Below are 20548 nucleotides of genomic sequence, written 5' to 3' on the forward strand. Positions count from 1 at the left end.
TTACAAAGCTCAATGATCTTGAATATCTTCTGCCCCATCAATATCATTTTTCACATTAAATAATTCATTAACATTTGCACAAAATATTGTACGTTTCCCCACATACCAACTTCTCAAGAGTTTCCTCAAGTTCCTCAAATTTGCAAAAAAAAAAAAATCGCCAATGGCAAATCCCAGAGTTCCTTCTTCCCCCACCACTCTTGCAATCTCGACAAAAAATCAACCTTAGTCAACCACTTATTCTCGAACCTGAATGGACTACACACCCTAGCCACCTCTCTACGCTCGAGCATGATATATCGATGATCCAAAAAACTCCAAGGAATGAACTTTTGGAAAATATTCACCACTCACCAAAAACTGATTCACTAATGAGAAATTTATCAATGCAGGACTTTATCAATGAGGGATTGGACCAACCCGCCTCTCTCATTACCTCTTCTGAATGTATACCTCCCTCCTTCCAACGACGGATCAACAAGCTCAAGATTATCGATAGTTTCAGAAAACTCATTCATTTTGCCGGTCGATCTTCTGGCTCCAGTTATTTCAGACGGTCTCTCACCTCGTTCATATCACCTGCAAAAATGATCGGAAAATTCCATAAACGTGCCACTCTTAATAATTCATTAAAAAAAATCTGATTTTTTAATAAATTATTAAGGGCGGCAGGTTTATGATGTTAGCAAATCTTATTTATAATATTTGTATTTGTTCATATACCTAAAAATATGTATAGGTTCTTATTAATATATATATATATAATCTATTTTAGCAAATTTGTCAATGGATCAAACCGGTCTTTTAGTCGTTCAAACCGAAGCAATCAAACTGGTAAACCGACGGTTTAAAATTTAGTAAACCGACGTCAACGGTTTGAATGTGTATTTCGATCAATAAACTGAACAAATTGAAACGCTTAAACCCTTAATTTGATCGTGAATAGATAGAGTATAAGTTTTTTTTCTTTATTGAATGAAGGAATGATAATGGTACATGATAAGCTTTAGTTTAATTAGAATATAGGTATATCAGTTTTTAAATGGGTAGACTTTGTTATAAAAAAGGATATTAGAATTTAAAGAATGAACGATAATGCAACCATATGGTCTGTCACTCGTATATCAGGTAGTTATAATAAAATAAAAGGAAAGAAGATGGGATTTTTTTGTTTAAATTAATGTTGGGACCTAATATACCCACAATCTATCTTATTCTTGACATCTCAATCCTTTGTTTCTACATTTTTCCTATAATGCCGGAACAAGATCTTTATCAAGCCGCAGTTTCAAGAGTAGACATTAATTCATTCAGGCAGATGAACCAACAACTTATAATGGACGTGTATAAGTTCACTTATTTTGGTTATAGCATCCTCCATGTAGCTGTAAGCAATCGGAGTATGGATATTGTGGAACAAATACTTGAAACAGCTCCAGATCTTTTAAATGCATTGGATTCAAGGAAATGGTCACCTCTTCACCTAGCCTCAGTTCAAGATGACAATATTGTTATGATGAGAAGGTTGCTACACATCAACCCATATGTGGCTCGGGTCAAGACTTCCCATGGAGATTCAATTCTACACCTTTGTCTAAAGAACAGTCAACCAGAATCTCTGCAGCTACTGATGGATACTATCCAAGATACCGAATTCGCAAATCTAACCGATGCTGAAGGCAACACCATTCTCCATCTAGCCGTTATGCTCAATTCAAATGTTAGTACGTTAATTTTTGTATGGCTAACTAAAGTTTCACAACTTAAACGCTTTTTGGATCAATTTGCAGGTTTTGAATTATTTGTTAGAGAAAAACAGAGTAAAAGTGAACGCCAAGAATGCAGTTGGGAACACGGCACTAGATATCGCATTAGAATGCACAGAAAGAAGAGAGGAAATGATAGGAATTCTCAAGAGAAACGGAGCATGGAGTAGCAAGCATGTTAATGAAGTGAAATGGCTAAGTGAAAAGAGAAATGTGCTCATAGTATTGGCATCACTCACAGCAACAATGACGTTTCAAGCTGGGGTGAACCCTCCTGGTGGAACCTGGCAAGACAACTCGGGTATTTCACATAGAGCTGGAGAAGCTGTGATGGCTTATAACTATTCGAAACTGTACACACACTTTCTTTCGTTCAATACTATTGCATTGATGGGTTCTTTGATCACGATCTTACTATTACTTATGGGTTTGCCTTCGGGAAAAGGAATTGTAATGAAGCTTCCTGTCACAATAATGTGGTTTACCATTTTGGTAATGATCTTCACTTATACTGTGTCTATTACAATGACCACACCAAAAGGACTAAGGGGGTTTCTTTTCTTGCATATTGCTTGGGGAGTAGTAGGTTTTGGGTCTACAATGGCTATCTTTAGACTAAGGCATCGTATTGTCCACTTCAATGAGTTTATATGTGGTAAAATTATGCAACCGCATCGCCCTGCGGAAGGGGCGGAAGATCGTCCAGTTTAATTTTAAATGGGAGAAACAAACCCAATCAAATGTGTGCCATACCCTCCAATTATTTATTTTTAACCAATTTAAATTTATATGATTGTTTGACTACATCTTAAAGTTCCTAGGTACCATCATCTATCTATCTCAGCTTTCACTATTTTGTCGGAAGAATGTCAATTTCATACACAAAGTTTGGATAGATATGTCAAATCAAAAAACAAATACATATGAAAAATAGAAAAAGAGTTTTAGTCTAGACATCTCAAATAAGTCTAAGGGTTTAGGGTCTAACATTATCTGATTATTAGAGAACACTAACACCAACACTCAAACTTTTTCACACAATTTTGTAGGAAGATAAATTTAAATTATACCAATGAAATTTGAAGTTTTTATTTGAGTGATTGAAAAAAAAAATGTTAAAAAAGTTATTAGAAAGGTCGGGAAGAGATTGACATTACAACTTGTATACAATTTATTTTTAAAACAGATAAATAAATAAAATTATTTTTGCTTTAAAAAAAGTTCATTTTCTTTATAAGAAATTAATTTTCATTTATTCAAAGTAGAGTTATATAAAAAATTAATTTGTAAATAATACAAAATAACGTATAAACAATTAAAATGGTTAAATGATAATCTAAACAATAAATAATATATTAAATTTGCAAAATTTAAAATTATAATGAAGATGATCTCCAATCTTGCATTTTTTGGTAACTCCAACGATGAACTCGTTTGAGTTACATAAGGTTGAGTGAAAAAATAGAGCAAGTCAAACAAACTAATTTATACGTGTAGAAAGAATCTCTACCAAATATTCTGGACGACAGTAAATTTGTCATTGCCCCGTGGGTTGGTAAACAGCGCTAGAAAATGTTATGTCAAGTGATAATTGCTCATCTATATTATTTTCACTTGACATAACATTTTCTCATTATTTTGATCATATATATAGACTATATATATGATCAAAATAATGAAAAAACTATATAAAAAAATAAGTAAGAATACATATAAGAGGTCTTCAAATGGAATGTCAGTTCAAATAACTCATTATTGAACAAATGAGAAATAATTTTAGGCCTGACAATTTCATTCGGGATGTACTAGTCTTAGCAGTGCAGCAGTCATCGATTCTCCCGAGAGGTCACAATTACCGCGAAAAAAACATATGAAGGTATTTTTGTTATGCTACTAATACTTGTACTGCTATTCTGCCCAATTCTGGCTGAGGAAGAGTTACGGGGCGTAAAACAAAAAAATACGTGGAGAGTACAGGCATATTATGTGGAATGATTCCACCATTAACGATAAATAAAAAGAAAAAGTAAGGCCATTCCATTTCGACAAAAGACCCACACCCAAGTCCAAGTTCCATAGCTTTTGGTCCGCTATCCCGATCATGATTTTCCTACTCCCAGAGGGAAAGGTTCTCTGCGCCAAGGATCTTAGGGGTACCACAAATAGTTGGATCGTAAGACTTTCTCTCACATCCCACCTCCTTCCTAGATCACTCCTCTTCCTACAAACCTCGTTCCCTCGGTTACCTTTGGATCTGCGTTCAGAGAAAGGGAACACTTTACTAACCCCTCGACGCCGAGGGCTAACACAGACGGGGCCATGTCTCCCGAGGGCCGTCCTTCCCCCCTTTCTCTATAAAGTTTGCGAAGAAGATGACGGAGAAAAGATCACCAGAACAATCGGCATTTATGAGCAGCAATTGACCTATCAAAAACTTTGAATATTATTCGAATTAAAAAAATCTGAGACGACAAATCCAATTCGGCTAAACATAAGGTAAACCAACCAAATAAACATAAACTCAAATTTAAATTGTAAAAATAGAAAGAAAGTCCAGAAACATCCTCTTAAAAAGTCAAAGGGTCAAGAAGAATAAATGACTCTTCAGCTTCTTATTCTTAAATTATGATAATAATAATAAGAATATCAAGTCGTTTTCAAATAGTTGAAATTATTTCTCAACAAATAAATATATATATATATATATATATATATATATATATATATATATATATATATATATATATATATATATATATATATATATATATATATATATATATATATATATAATCTGTAAAAGTCAACCTGCTTTTTGAAATGGTTCTACCTTTTATATATTAATTAAACGAGACTACCCATTTCATTTAAGAATGGATAATATTTTAACATCATTTTTAAGGGGGTTTGATTGACGAACCTTAAAAAAAATAGAATTTGGCGGTTGACATTCTATAAACAAAAATAAAATAAAATAAATGGACTGATCTGAACATTAATAAAATTATTAGGATATAATCTACTAACAAAAAAATAAACCAAATTTTAAAATGTTAAACGTTAATATGATGTTATGTATTGCACAAAATTTTCTAAATAATACTAATTCATGAACAAATAAATATTGTTGTAATGGAAAAGCTGATGTAGGAAAAAATTTAACATCATTTACTTATCAGGAATCTTTTTAAAATAAAAGATTATTTTAAAAGATTAAAACAAATCCTAACAATATGAAATTAATAACAATTATTTTTTTATCAAATTTAAAATGATTTTTTAGATTTTAAATAATCAAATAACAATTTGATTAAAGAAATCTTTTATTTAAATTAAGAAAAATTGATTTAAAAGATTATTTATTTGATAAAAAAAATCACCAAATTATTTTCAGTTTAAAATCAATAAAAAAAGGCATACATATACAAACGTATTAATAAGAGTTTCTTTTTGGTTCGTAGTTTGGTGATACTCGGGATGAGTTTTTGCACTTCATTCTCCGTAACCGTTTTGAAAATTGTCTCTATTTTATAAAATTTTGATTTTTTGAAAACAATTGTTGCATAACATTTTATTTTAACTAATTATTCTTCTGGTCCTAAAAATGCACAAATTTTTGTGTATTTTAAAATTTTAACAATAATATTTAAATAATGATACCTATTGCTGATGATGATGACTAAAGTGGAATTACTTGAAAAATATCAGTTTTAAAGACATTAGGGTTTGAAAATAAATCTCTATTTTTTGTTTAAAATATTTCAAAAAATATTTAGAAATCATTTTCTATTTTTGGGGATATTTAGACAATAGTTTGAAGTCTCAAAATTACAAAAATAATTTTGGAAATTAAAAATACAACCAAACAGACCATGGGACCGGTGTCATTAGTCTTATGTGCAATTTTATCGGTCGAGGCTAAAACCCTCGATCGTAGGGTCGGGATTCCCTCAGTCCTAGTTAAGGATTCTTGGTCAGGGTGTGTAAACCCCCGGAATCTCTGTCACGTTCCATAGCTTAGCACGCGTCGAGGGACTCATAGCAATATGCATTTCAACAATGGTTTGCGTGTCAGACATCTTTTTAAATGAAGCATTTGTTTTAAAAGATTTTGATAATACATGGAGCGAATAAATTAATTCTGTAAAAACAATTAATTTTTTGTTCAAATTATAATAATATGGGGCTAAATAACAATTTAGCTAGAACTTAGTTTAAATTAATTAAACATAATTAATTTAAAGATTATTTATTTAAAATTTTGAGTCGCTAAGTGATTTTATGAAAATCAATAAAATGATATGTGTATTTATATACTAGAGTTTCTGAAAATGGTGATTTGTTGTCTATTTACGCTCGGGAAAGGGCTTTCACGCTATCTCATCCGCGCCCACTTAAAGACGGTTTTTGAAAATGAAATATGGCTATCATAAACTTATTTATAACATTTATTTTCTTTAATTAGTAGCCTAGGGGTCCTAAACAAGGATAGGTTTAGCTCGCATATATAATTGTACAAAATTATTTGAAAAGGGGTGTGTACCTATTGCGCTAGTATTTAGATTTAACAAAATCTGAAAATATTAGAGGAAGGTGTTAGAGTGTGTATCCAAACAAGGACTTAGCAAAAACATTTACTTTGGGAGACTTCCCAGAAATATTTGAAAATCATTTTTTGACCTCGACAATACCATTTAAAAATGGGGTGTGGCTCCAAAAATTTCAAAATAATTTTGGATTATTGAAAAATGGAACCAAACATGCCTTAGGATCAAGGTCCTAGGGCTTGGGTCCGATTTAGCCGATCTACGCTCGGTTAGGTTCTGGAAGCTCGGTCATGGGTGAGTGAGGGCTCGGTCTTAAGTCTAGGCCAGGGTTAGGTTTACTGGTCCTAGGTTAAGTGAGGGTTCGGTCCTAGGTTAAGTGAGGGTTCGGTCCTAGGGTTAGAAACATCGGTTCTTTGTTAAGTGAAGGCTCAATCATAAGGTTAGAAATATCGGTCTTAGGTCTAGGGTTAGAGTTAAGTTTACTGGTCCTAGGCTAAGTGAAGGATCGGTCCTAGGGTTAGAAACATAGGTCCTAGGTTAAGTGAAGGCTCGGTCCTAGGGTTAAAAATATCGGTCCTATGTAAATTTTCTCGATCGGCTTCCACGATCCTATGTTCGAAAAATCGGTCCTGGGGCTCGGTCCTAAATGAAGAACACCGGTCCTAGGGCAGAAAATTTGGTCATGGGATCCATGGTCCTAGGTAAATTATCTCGATCCTAATTTCGGACCCATTGTTCGTTTTCTCGGTCATAGCTGAAGAACTGGACCGAGGATCACCAATCCTAGGCTAAAACCTAAGGACCGGGTGTTCTTGTTTTGGTCCAAAATTTTAGAAGTCAATAACTTTTGTTTCAGATCATGGAATCATGATCTGAAAGCTACAGTATGTTCATATGATCATAAAAATAAAAGCCCTAACATAAATCATGATTTTTGGATCTTTACAAAGATCAATTTCAAATAGTCATTTCTAGGTTAAATTTTGGGATCTTTTAAATTAGGTCATTTCAATGTCTCTTTTTTGTTCCATTAACTTTGAAATGAGGAATATAGTTGAACACAACCAAAACAAGAACATCATTCAAGCATTAAAATAGTTTTTAAAGATTGAATCAAAATCAAAAATAAAATTTGATCAAACATGATCAAAGTGATGGAACAGTTGATTGAAACTCATCCCAACATATCAACAAAATGTATAACAACTAATTGATTCAAAAAATTCAAAATAAAACTCAAGCACACAGAATTTAAAATTTTAAGTTTTAAGCTTAAATTTTTAGATTTCAGTTTGATCAAACGTGATCAAAACGTGATTACAGTTGCTTGAAATTTATCCTAACATGTATATCAACTAGATCAAAAAATCCAGAATAAAATCAAGAACACAAAAAATTTAAAAATCAAGTTTTCAAAATTAGTTTTCAAAAATTTTGATTTGGAGTGATTTAAACTGATTCCTTTCAACAGAAAGTTTATACATGATATATATAATGATTCTCAACAAATAAATCACAGAATCAAGCTCAAGAACATATCATATTCGATCAAACAAGAGAACTTAAAAAAAATCAAAGTTTTGATTACAAACTGAAATTCAAGGCATCTTGATTCATACCAACAGTTGGAGAACACTCCCGGGAGATGCTGGAAGCTGTCTAGAAGCCTGAATCGAAGCTAGAGCCATCGGAGAAGGTTTTGTCAAAAAAACTGTTCTTGGTCGGATTTTCAAACTTTAATTGTGATCGTTATAGGTTGTAATTCTTATTGTTTGTCGATGATTTGCTTCACAAAGTAACGAGGAGTATTTATAGTACTCATGGGTCGGTCAGGGAGGGATAATTCAAGACGAAATTGACCTCTGATGATCTTATCCTTAAAACGTGGAATCCTTATCTAGGACAGGATAAGACTAGAGGATAAGAGCGTCTTGTAAGGGAGGATGAGGCGGAGACGTGGCCAAAATTTGAAGGGATAAGGACACCCGTAGCATAAGTTGTCCCTTTTGGAATATTGCACGCCAGCGAGTCGCGTTTCCGGCGAGCCCTACGCCCCAACGAAGAAGACGACTAAAACAACATCGTTCAACTAACGGCATACGCATTCCATCAACGATCAACGGTATTGACTAACGGGGTTAGTCCATCCTATTGGTTGATCTGGTGTAGGCGAGCGCGCACAGGTTTCGTTGTAGCGAGTGTGTGGCGCGTTCTGGGCTATTGGATGAAGACTAGACGCTAATCTGATGATCCAGAATTCTACTGCAAAGATTAGAAATAACTTCTGCTACACAAGATCATCATATTTTATTTTTATTTAAAAGGTTTATTAAAATTGATTTTTAAATTCATTTTTTCACCAAAAATTTCACAAAAAATATTTTTGGAATCATAATTTAATTTTTTTTGGAATTTTTGGGGTATTTTATTTAATTGGTCTAATTCGTAAATTAAACATAAATCATGATTAAATCACAATTAAATATTTTCACCTCTTCTTTGGTCTAATTTGGGTAAAATAAATACAATATTTTATCCTCAAATTATTTTTGGAATTTTAAACAATTTTCCTAATTAGGGTTTAATTATCACAATAATTAATCTTTAATTAGGTTTTAATTCCTTCTTTGAGTTATTTTGAATATAAAAATTCAAAAATATTTTTTTTAATATTATTAGAAATAATAATATGATTTTGGGGTATGTCAAATTTTTATGTCTATAGGGTGTTAAAGTCCCTCGGTCGGGGTGTGAAAATCACCGGTCCTAGGTCAGCCTGGGGCTAACTTCATCGGTCCTAGGTTAGAATCCTCGTTCAGATGTCAAATTTATCGGTCGGACCTCTTGGTCGATCATGGTCGAAATTTTTTGGTCCTGGTCGAAATTCCTCGGTCAGACCTATTGGACCTGGTCGAACTTGGGCTAGGTTCCTCGGTCCTCAAGAACATCAAAACTGCAAGTTTTGCAGTTTTAATTGAGGCTTGGATTCTTTGATCCATGGGCCTGTGTAGCTTCACAAAGCTTCTAGGATCATGATGAACATCTTCCCGATGTGTCATTCAATCGGGATGATGATCATTCAACCAAAACAGTTTTGATGTAAAAATTGGTTTTTAGTTTTTTTGTCTATAATGAAGTGTAAAAAGATTGCCAATAACTTTCCTATAATTCATATGATTGGTTGAAATCAAAACTTGAACACTGGTTGTTCGTTTTGACCAATTCAAAAACTTAAAAATTTTATTTTTTAATAAAATTTGATTTTGATTAAACATGATCTAAATAGGTTTCAAGATCATTAGAAACATGTTGTGAAGTTTTCTGGGTTGTTGTTCTTGAACAATAACTCAAAAACAAAAGAATCGATTTTAAAATTTTCTTAATTCAAATTTGGGGTTTTTTAATAACAATAAAATAATATGTTAGTTTGACAATAATTACTTTGATATTTATTTTTATTACGTTTAAACATAATATATTAAATTTATTTTTTTTGTTTGAGTTTAAGCTTGAACTTAAAAATTTAATTTTAGTTCAAATTTTTTCGAGTTGAGTCAAGTTTGAGCTCAAATTTACTCGTTTGAAACGAGCTAATAAATACTTAATGAAGTCTAACTTGAGCTCAAATTGGTTTGAGCTTGACTTGTCTCATTTGTAGTCCTACTTTATATTGTTTGTTTATATTTATAATTCTATGAATATATAATTGATATGACTAATAATTCAAAATAATTTAAATATTTAATACTACTCATTATTACCTCCATTTATTGACTTACATAATTTAAATATGCACATAAATTTTAAATAAAATCATAAACCATACTATCTCTAAAATACAAATAAAAAATACATGTATCAACATTATATCATTTTACTACAATATTCACATTAAAAAGAAATACAAAAGGACAAACTTTTAAAAAATTATTATAAAAAAGAATGTGAGTGGTAGATTGTTGTAATTTTATAAAATAATTTGATTGATTTTAAAATATAAATAATAAATAGCTTAGTTTGGTTAGAGTATTGTATATATGATCATAGATTTTAAGTTCAAGTTTTATATATATTATTTTTTATCATATAGTTTTTAATAAATCACTCCAAATTTTCAGGGTGGGTCTCTATTTAGATTAAACTCAACTTTCAACGTTAGAAACTCTTTAAATTAATATTCGGTAAATTAATAAACTCTCTAAAATAATAAATTGTCTGGTCCCGACTTAAGGAATGTAAAAAATTGAAAAACTCGATAAAATAATAAGATAATATTTTTTCGGGAGATCCCTTTATAATTTTTGGTCCCAATAAAATCATTAACTAATAATTCATAAAAACTGAAAACTGAAAACATATATATGACACTCTACTGAAATATGATTTAATAGTTGTTTGGTTCCTTTAAAGTTCAATTTAATAGTTGTTTGGTTCCTTTAAAGTTCAAGTTTATTTGTAGCTCATCTCTAACTTTTCTTATTGCATCCAATAGCTCAGGTGTTGTATTTTTATATTGTATCATAAAGTTGTGAAGAGTGTTCGACGCCATAAGTGCTTCCTTTCGCGTAATAGGCTCCAAAGACACTATATCTTCGTCATCATCCTATGCATTGTTCTTAATGATAGTACCCACAATAACTTCTAAACACTGAACCTTCGAACATGCTTCATTTTCACCTCGGTAGTTCATTAGATTGTCTATATTCATCGTATTAAGATAGCCACATCGATTGATCGTAGTATCGAGGTCTTGAGTTTCTTCATCAAAAGTGGATTCATCAAACTTTCTTGCAACGTCGCTAGTTGAACGAAGTTTACAGTGTCGGAAATAATTCCCTATTGTTTCTTTTCGAACCATCTATCGTCCAAGCTGGGATTTCCAAATTGATAGCATCAAGGATATTTATCTTCCTTGGATTAGATTGTCCCACCTCATAACCTTCCAATATTTTACGGTAAAACTTTCTATGGTAATGCATCTTGAAAGTTCTTATTATCCCAGCATCGCAAGGTTGAATCTTTGATGTCATGTTGGGTGGCAAGAAGAATAATTCAACATTTCTTAGACCTTCAATATTTCTTGGATGTGTTGGACAATTATCCACCACAAGTAGAACTTTTCTACCATGCATCATTTTGTCAAATGAACAAACATATACATCAAAAAGCACACCAGTCATCCATGATCTTTTGTTAGCTCGATACTAACAATCCAAGCTATTCATGTTGACATTCTTGAAGTAACTAGGCTTGCATATTTCCCAATAATCCATAGAGGGATTTTTTCAGAGCCATCTTCATTACAACAAATAATTATTGTTAACCTTTCTTTATCTTGTTTTTTTTCTTCAAGTTGTTTTTTTTTTGTCAGTGAATGATCAGATTGTAACCTATAAAACAGTCTAATTTCATCCATATTGAAAACATCTTTGATAGGGAATTGATCAATTTTCTTTCAAATCAATACCATTTATGCTCCATGTATTGTACATCAATAGACCCGCTCTCGTCAAAATGATGAAATGACTTTATGCCATGTTGGTGCTTGAATTTCCCAAGCCATCCTATAAAGATGTTAAAATCTGAATCATCATGAGGGTACACAAATTTCATTGTATCTCTTGCCTTCTACAAAATTAATTCTCATGTGATATTCACACGTTCTTGATATTGGAGAAACCACTCATAAACAACCTTCTCCATGTCAGGATATTTCGTTGGTTTGTGTCTTTTGATCTCTACTCTTACCTTTTTAATTTCAGTAGAGATAGTCATCTGACCGCTTAAGTGTGTTTGATATTGTTTCTTGACTAACTTTTAACTTAAATTTTCCCTCAAGCCATATTTACAAGTCTTTTTTTGTGCTTACAGGATTATCTCTCTTGTACTCACTCACACAACTCCTTGCGTATTTGATCTGAAATTGTTGAGTTTGCAACACCTTTTAGATGAGAAGTCATCTTGTGAGATATGGTTTGAATACTCTAACATATTCATGTAATTTATATATTGTATGTCAAACTTGCTTAATAATACGTTTACATTTACAGTAGTACTTTAAAAGTCATTAATAGTATTAAGCTTGGAGTCATAATGTTCGCTGCAATATAATTCTAAGAGGCATAGACTAATTTGTTTGTTTTTTGTTTGTATGTATAATTACTTATTTTATATGGATATATGAATTATACGTTGAATCGGTTAAAAATTATGTAAATTAATAAATTTCTCTAATCCCAACAATATTATTTAAAGATTTTCTACTACATTGTAAAATGCTTACAATTTTTAAAGAAAATAATTAATGCCTTATTCAGAAACTAGAGAGCTGGAGATGAGTTTGGAAAAAAAAAAAAATACTTAAAAATTATTTTTTAATATCTTTCTGGAGTATTAATTTAATTAAAATAATATTTTGAATTTTTTTATTATATATATATATAATCAAATTTAATTATATTTGCTAGTTGAAATTCTACTTCACTCAAATGTGTTAAATTGTTTTCAAATAATATATATATATATATATATATATATATTGTTAAATAATTATTCGAGTGTGATTTTAGAGGAAATAAGTTTTTTTAATATTATAAAGAAGTGAAAAGTAATCTTATTAATGACCTCTTATATTTATTTATTTGAGCTGAGAGGGTGTTTAATATTTTTTCTAATCAGATTTGAGTTTATATTTTGTTTTGTTTAGTGTAACATTCTATTTAGTCGAATCAAATTTTTCGTTTCAAATTTTTGTAATACAAATAATACTTTCAAATTTTAGTGAGTTTGTCTATTACTTCTACCCTTTAATCGTGTTGATAATTATTTTTAGAATCACTATTCTTAGATGATTAGATGATATCCCTTAAAATTGTCTTTTATTTTGTAAATTCATCTTTCATCTATAGACTTTTTTATAGACTTTTTTTTATAGGTATTCTTATGAATTGTATGTCTTTCACTTTTTTTTATTTTGTATGTCTTTCACTTTTTTTTTGGTCAGTTATTATTAAAACAAATTTTTTGTGTTACCTATCAACCCTTAACAAATTTTACTTCATCCATTGTTATAAAATTCAAATGAGTTCATTTTTAAGTCATGTAAAATTGATTGATTTGGAATGTTTTTCATTGAAATTTTAATTTGGATACAGTTCTTGATCGGAGATCCATGGATCACATAGTGTTTACAAGTCTATACTATTTACCCTCTAGAATTTTATCTAGAACGAATATGAGAGATTGCACCATGTCTAACCTTTTTTTCTAAAGGATTCCTCATATTTCTGAGAGGTTTAAGACATGAAGATGCTTATTTTGCTCATATTTCTATATTATGAGATGTGTTGATTTCAGTAAGTTAATTAGACATGGTACATCCAATGTTACTATTAGATTTGAAGACTAGTTAGTTCATTGGAAATCAAAACAACCATAGACAGAAGTTGAAATTAAAGCACTTTCAATTAAGTACAGACGAAAATACTTTGATTTACATTACTCTATACTTCTAGATCATATGAACAGCTCCCAAAAAACAATAATAACATTGAAATACATCAAAAGAAACTAAGGAAGAACAAAACCAATAAATAGAAAAGGAATCTGTCGAATTTACACAACAAAAGAAGGATGTCTTTGATAAACAACAGATGCTGCCCGAATTAGAATGCCAGCAGTTAAACCCCAAATCAAGTATTTACCATTATCAGTTTCATAATCAAAGTAATGAACAAGATACTTCACTCCCATCCACTCTCTTTCCTCTGATCTCCTGTTCTTATCCTGATCATGATAATGGACATTACAGAATGTACCCAACATTTAGAGATTTGGAAATGGTGAGTGTGAAAAAGAAAATCTAGACAGAATTAACCATACCTTAATGAACATCTCCAAAGGAGCATCAAATATGGATTCCACTTCATTATAATTAAGAACAGGTCTAAATGATTTCTTCTCCGAAAGTATGCCAATTACAGGAATTACCCTAATCAGATGCTGCATACATACAACAAGAAGTCAAGAACAACTAAAATTTAAAAGCACAGACTTCTTCTAATGATATATATACACTCATACCTTGGACATGAATGGTTCAAGAACAGTAACAACATTTACAAGAGAAGGGTTCAATCCTATCTCCTCATTTGCTTCTCTCATTGCTGTTGCAGAATCATCTTCATCTCCCTCATCTGCTTTCCCTCCAGGCAATGAAACTTCTCCTTCAGAGAGAAATTAAGCTTATGAATGAACAAGTCTCATCTTTCTTTCTTAACATAAGAAAAAAAACCCAATTTGAAAATCAAATTACCGGAGTGAGTAGAGAGATTCGAGGACCGTTTAGTGAGGATTACACGAAAATCTCCATCTTCCCCTTCAAATAGACAGATCAGAACGGCGGCTCTTTTGGGTTGATGAAATCTGTCAAGCTGTCTAGCAACCGGAGTTGCCGATTCGACAAAACCCAACTGAGAAACCACCTTTCCGGTTGTTTCTTCAATCATCCGCTCCTTTGCATCGGTTATGTCGGAATTCGGTGGGGGATTGTACAACCGGAGGTGTCGAGATAAAACCGCGAGTTTTTCAGATACCCTGATGAGGCGATTGCTAGGATCAGAGGCGAGCTTAGATAAGGGGGAAGACGACATGATGAGAGATGCCCTTTTCACAATTGAAAACATAGCAGGAGAATGGATCGAAACACGAACATGGCAATGTTAAATTCTGAAGATGGGTCAAGAAAAACGAGCATTTTGATTCAGAAAGAAGGAATAGAGAATTGATTAGCTGGCGAGTGATGACACCTAATGGGTCAAGAATACCCTCTTTACAATTTCAAAAAAAAAAAAAAAAAAAAAAGGCAGCTTTAGAAATTAAAACAATGACATCTAAAACAACTTCAATTTAAAGATTATTGGGTCAAACTAAATCTATAGTTTAATGTTATGAAACCGTGTGGAACATTTGCTTTTGGCATGCATGTATTTTTCAAGATTATGGGTAAAGTTGGTCCCTTGATTATAAAGATTATGGAAGGGGCATCCAAAGTTTGGGGCTAATTAAAAAAAATATTATTATTTTTTATTTAATCAACAATTAATAGTTTTATATTTAAATTAATAAAATTAATTTAATCTTGTTGATTAAATGTTTCACCATTAAGTTTGAGGTCAGAATTTAAATCCTCTATAAAATATTTTTATTTTTATTTTTCTATGTAGCGCGTAGAGGTTGGGGTTATTTCGATGTTACTTATACAAGCACACTGTGTGTATCTCACTCATAAAATGACACTTATACACAAAAATGAAACATAAACCTTCTCATTTATCCCCTCTTCTAGCCTAGTGGCAACAAGTGGTGGATATCCCCCAGGCCTCCATGAGGTCCTGGGTTCGAGCCCGTCAGGCGGCAAGTTCTGCGCCTGGTTAATTGGTTAAGTATGTTTGCGGGCTATGTACTTAACCCGCGGGGATTAGTCGCACTCCATAGGAGTAGCGGAACCCAGCGTTCTCAAAAAAAAAAAAAAAAAAACCTTCTCATTTGTTAATTTTATTTTCTCTTTGTACAGGTGTCGTTACTTTAGTGGATACAGGCAGTGCATATATGGGTAGTATCGAACTAACCGAGGTTTGTATTATATGTGGTTGTCTAACCTGATAAGGTATATATTAAATTTTTTCCTCTCTTTTATATTTTTAATTTCCAGTGCGACTCTACGAAGATCGGACCAACCTCGACTAAAAATATTTTTACTAAGGGTATTTTTTTATGTAACTTCAATAATGGTAGTCGTAAAATGTATATTATTCATAATATTATTATAACATTTCTTAAAATTTGTTCCAAAAAGTCAATAAAGATGGTCGAAGAGTTAATCGTCTCTTTCGAAAATCTACAAGCTCAATAATAGGTTGAACGACTTGATTATATTTTCCCCTTTTATTTTCTTGTAGCAAGATAGGTCGGGATGAGCGCGTTCTCTCTCGCGCCCTAAAGAAGTTTGTTCCTGTTCATATATTCAGGACGGACAGACAACCCACATTTCAATACTTAAACGGTTTTTATCATTTTTAACTTTAGTGGTTAATGGGTGATATTTTGATTTTCAAAACCCATTAAACATGTAACATACATTTCAATGAAGTTGTATTGATAGGCTAATCTTCAAAGTGTAAGGGCTAAACATGAAGTGAAAAACTAAGTTCAGGGACTAATTAATGCTTCTCCCACCCACTTTATCATATATAGTGAGAAAACAAAACTACCAAAATATTACAGGAGGCAGTTCTTGAACGAACTTTAGCTCCATATTCTCATTTCTCTCTCTCTCTCTTTCTCTCCCTCCCTTCATTTACCTCCATAATCGAATAGGAAATGATGGGGGCGTATAGAGCGGAAGACGATTATGATTACTTATTCAAGGTTGTTCTGATCGGAGATTCTGGTGTTGGAAAATCCAACCTCTTATCAAGGTTTTCTCGTAATGAGTTCAGCCTCGAGTCCAAATCCACAATCGGCGTTGAGTTCGCTACTCGCAGTATTCAGGTTGATGATAAGATCGTCAAGGCTCAGATTTGGGATACCGCTGGTCAAGAAAGGTTTTCCCCTGATCTACGCTGTTTTATAAGCATTTCTCTATTCATTTCGTAATAACATGATGATCTAGTTATCATTGATGAGAATGAATACCTTCTCCGATCATGATCTTATTTACGATGACATGCATTGTGTTGTTTGATCTAGTTTTTACACATTTATTTGAATAAGATTCATAATCATGAGAATTGATGTGTCTTCATTTGAATGTACCATCTGGGTCTGTCCTGATCGGATTGAATGGAATCAAAATCATTTCATTTGGTCTAAATCGATATATTATGGCAAAATATGGAGATTTTTGTATTTGGAAGTTATAAATCAACATGAAACTATTTCAATCATGTTACATTTGTTCATTTATGTGTTCTTCCAACATTCATTAACATTTAACTCTATGAAATATAGACTTATCATTATTATTTTCTTTGTTTGGATATTGAATAAGCATGTCTATAATAAGGAAATCTAGGGTTTGTATTGGTTTTTCAGCTACTACAATTTGTTACATTTGGTCTATTCTTATTTGTTAGTGCATTTTCGTTGGTGTCTTTGTAATAAACAACACGAATTATTCCATGTTTTGTTGGTGTTTTGTACTTGATTTTGTATAATTAATTGCTTTGAACTTAGTTCAAACTGATCTGTTCTCGCATTCTATTCTCTGCACACACAAAAAACAGGTACCGGGCAATCACAAGTGCTTACTATAGAGGAGCGGTTGGTGCACTAGTTGTGTATGATGTGACACGTCACGTAACATTTGAAAACATAGCTAGATGGTTGAAGGAGCTTCGAGACCACACAGATTCAAACATTGTGATAATGCTAGTAGGAAACAAATCAGACTTGCGTCACCTTAGAGCAGTTTCTCTTGATGATGCCAAAGCCTTTGCTGAAAAAGAGAGAACATTCTTCATGGAGACATCTGCTATGGAAGCTTTGAATGTTGAGGATTCATTTACTGAGGTTTTGACGCAGATTTATCATGTCGTTATTAAGAAGGCGCTTGATATAGGAGGCGATCCAGCTGCTTTGCCTAAAGGGAGAACGATAAATATGGGAAGCAGAGAGGATGTATCGGCAGTTAAGCAAGGTGGGTGTTGCTCGTCGTAAAGTTTTGTTGTTATATATATATATAAGATTGAATAAAAACTCTTATCCCATTTGAAATAGAATTTATGTTTATATTTGGAAAGATCAAGTTTTGATTATAGAATCAATCATTTGTAACAAACTGCATTTAGGTTACACAGTTTGCTTGGTTCTTGTAATTTTGTTTGACAGTTAATTCTGTTATTTCTTCAAGACATACCGTGTTTTGCCTTCCTTATATTTGTGCACTTTCACCAAAATCTTTGTTGCCTATGTTTTCTTTTGTTTTGTCATCTTATGTTCAATAGAATTGGGTGTCCATATCAGCAGTTGCTTGCTGGTGAAAAATGATTAATTGTTGGTTATGCTTCTTTTTTTTTATAATTTTTTTGGGCTAATGATATAGGGCAATAAGATAGAATATTAAAAATTACATCTTTCAACTTGCAATGTGTTAAGAGTTGTAAAAAACCACAATAGTCATCTACAAGTAGAGATGCAATGATTTTTCTGGACTTAGTTAGGGGGTTTGTCTTATTTTAATGTTGAACAATGTCAAGTTCTTTGATTTTTCTTTAAAATAATAAATAATTATAAATTTTTTAAAACATATTACAAATTCTTAAATTATAAATAATAAATTTTGTTTCATTATAATTTTATAGTAATTTGTTTTTAAAATTATTTAAATTAAAAAACAATCTAGTTATGGAAAAAACAAGAATTAATTCTTAAATAATTTTTTATAATCAACAGATATTGCCATGTCATCGATCCATGTATCTTTAACCATTATCATCGATCCGCATCATAATCTCCCGGATAACAAATCACATCCGTAGAAATCCATCAAATCCACGGTCCAAATCGATTCAAAACCCCCCAAACCAATTTCATTCTTCTCTATAAATTCATCAAAAGAAGAACAATTCAAAACCACAAATTTCTCTCCTTTTCTATCAATTCCAATTCAATCTATTCATCTTCTCCAAACCCACAAATGGCCCGTACAAAGCAAACCGCTCGCAAATCCACCGGAGGCAAAGCTCCAAGGAAGCAACTAGCAACAAAAGCTGCCCGTAAATCAGCTCCGGCGACCGGAGGAGTGAAGAAACCTCATCGTTTCCGTCCTGGAACTGTTGCATTGAGAGAGATCCGCAAGTATCAGAAATCAACGGAGCTTTTGATCCGTAAACTTCCGTTCCAACGTTTGGTTCGTGAAATCGCTCAGGATTTCAAGACCGATCTGCGTTTCCAAAGCTCTGCTGTTGCAGCTCTTCAGGAAGCGGCTGAAGCTTATCTTGTTGGGTTGTTTGAAGATACGAATCTTTGTGCTATTCATGCTAAACGTGTTACTATTATGCCTAAAGATATTCAACTTGCTCGTCGTATCAGAGGTGAACGTGCTTGATGGAGATGGTTGACTAGGGTTTAGTTGTTTTTTTTGTATAAATATGTTTGAATGAAGATGATGATGATGTTGGGTCTAGAAAATGATCTATATTTAATCTAATGGTATTTTCATTTATCATTTACTATTTATTAAAACTTTTAGTTGTAATTTGAAATTTGAGAAACTGGTTTATTAGATCTAATTGGAAGAAGAATTTGAACAATGACAAGCTCTTTTTAGATTTAGGGTTAGTCCTTGAAACTAATTACAATATCAAAATGTGTTTATTTACTAAATAAGAAGTCACATGTTCAATTTTATTTTAGAAGTGATGTAGGATGTGGGATGTCTAGTTTTCTTTAAATAAATAATTCAAAATGTTTATACATATTTTTATTTATATATAATGATACATTAATTTAAAAAGAAAATGATATGTAAAATCAAATATCAAAGTTTTTTTTGATTGTCAAAAAAAAAAAATATTCATTTTAACTTCAAATTATAATTGAACTATTTAATAAAAAATATTCATAATAATCTTATAAAAAACTAGATTATTTGTGATTTTTTTAAATTTTATTTATTCAAAAAAAATATTTATATTTCTTAAAAAAAAGTTTGATAATATATATTTTTAGTTTTATCTAAAAAAAATTAATTCATTACTTATCTACAATGTTTTTATCTAATTTAATTGAATCTTGTATAGAGGGACTATTAAGGTTAAGTTTAAGTTAGGAGATTAGCCTAAACAATACTATTGTTAATTTTAATATGTTTAGTAATTTGAGTTAAATAATCCTATTTGACTGAACTCAAATTCAATTAGATTTAATTCGATATAATTAATATTACATACTATTAAATAAAAAATATGAGTGAGGAGTAGACCAGACTAAATACAAAACTTTAAAAGAAAGGTGTAAACATATTTGAGGTCAATTTTAGGACATTTTATTCGTTCAACTTAATTTTGACTTGTTTATTAATGAAGTTAAATAAATATGATTTAACGCCTTAAATTTATGTGTTTTTTTGGGTTAGATTTATGTATGGTATGAAATTAAGTTTGTCCTAGTCTCTTATATTAAATAAAAATAAAATTCAAATTTTAATAAAATTCTTCTTAGGCAACGACATTT

At 31.5% G+C, this 20548-nt stretch overlaps 4 protein-coding genes and 1 pseudogene across 4 annotated transcripts; 3 read left to right on the forward strand and 2 right to left on the reverse strand.

Moving 5' to 3' along the window:
* Window positions 1-1255: 1255 nt before the first annotated feature.
* On the forward strand, window positions 1256-2477 carry LOC124943215 (ankyrin repeat-containing protein BDA1-like). The gene is made up of 2 exons (XM_047483762.1): window positions 1256-1720; window positions 1791-2477. The coding sequence occupies exons 1-2, from the start codon at window positions 1256-1258 to the stop codon at window positions 2475-2477; spliced, it is 1152 nt and encodes a 383-aa protein (XP_047339718.1).
* Window positions 2478-10636: 8159 nt separating this feature from the next.
* LOC124943216 lies at window positions 10637-12273 on the reverse strand (annotated as a pseudogene).
* Window positions 12274-13880: 1607 nt separating this feature from the next.
* Window positions 13881-15097, reverse strand: LOC124942699 (nudix hydrolase 15, mitochondrial-like). Its single transcript, XM_047483246.1, has 4 exons — window positions 14628-15097; window positions 14396-14538; window positions 14195-14314; window positions 13881-14098 (listed from the first exon to the last, which is right to left on the reverse strand). Exons 1-4 carry the CDS (start codon window positions 14995-14997, stop codon window positions 13928-13930), a joined length of 804 nt encoding a protein of 267 aa, XP_047339202.1. The 5' UTR covers window positions 14998-15097; the 3' UTR covers window positions 13881-13927.
* Window positions 15098-16532: 1435 nt separating this feature from the next.
* Window positions 16533-18182, forward strand: LOC124942697 (ras-related protein RABA1f-like). The gene is made up of 2 exons (XM_047483244.1): window positions 16533-16917; window positions 17599-18182. Exons 1-2 carry the CDS (start codon window positions 16694-16696, stop codon window positions 18029-18031), a joined length of 657 nt encoding a protein of 218 aa, XP_047339200.1. The 5' UTR covers window positions 16533-16693; the 3' UTR covers window positions 18032-18182.
* Window positions 18183-18956: 774 nt separating this feature from the next.
* On the forward strand, window positions 18957-19541 carry LOC124942698 (histone H3.2). The gene has a single exon (XM_047483245.1). The coding sequence runs from the start codon at window positions 19011-19013 to the stop codon at window positions 19419-19421; it is 411 nt and encodes a 136-aa protein (XP_047339201.1). The 5' UTR covers window positions 18957-19010; the 3' UTR covers window positions 19422-19541.
* The last annotated feature ends 1007 nt before the right edge of the window (window positions 19542-20548 follow it).

The sequence above is a fragment of the Impatiens glandulifera genome, chromosome 6 (assembly GCF_907164915.1).
Source record: "Impatiens glandulifera chromosome 6, dImpGla2.1, whole genome shotgun sequence".
In the NCBI taxonomy this organism is placed as follows: Eukaryota; Viridiplantae; Streptophyta; class Magnoliopsida; order Ericales; family Balsaminaceae; genus Impatiens; species Impatiens glandulifera.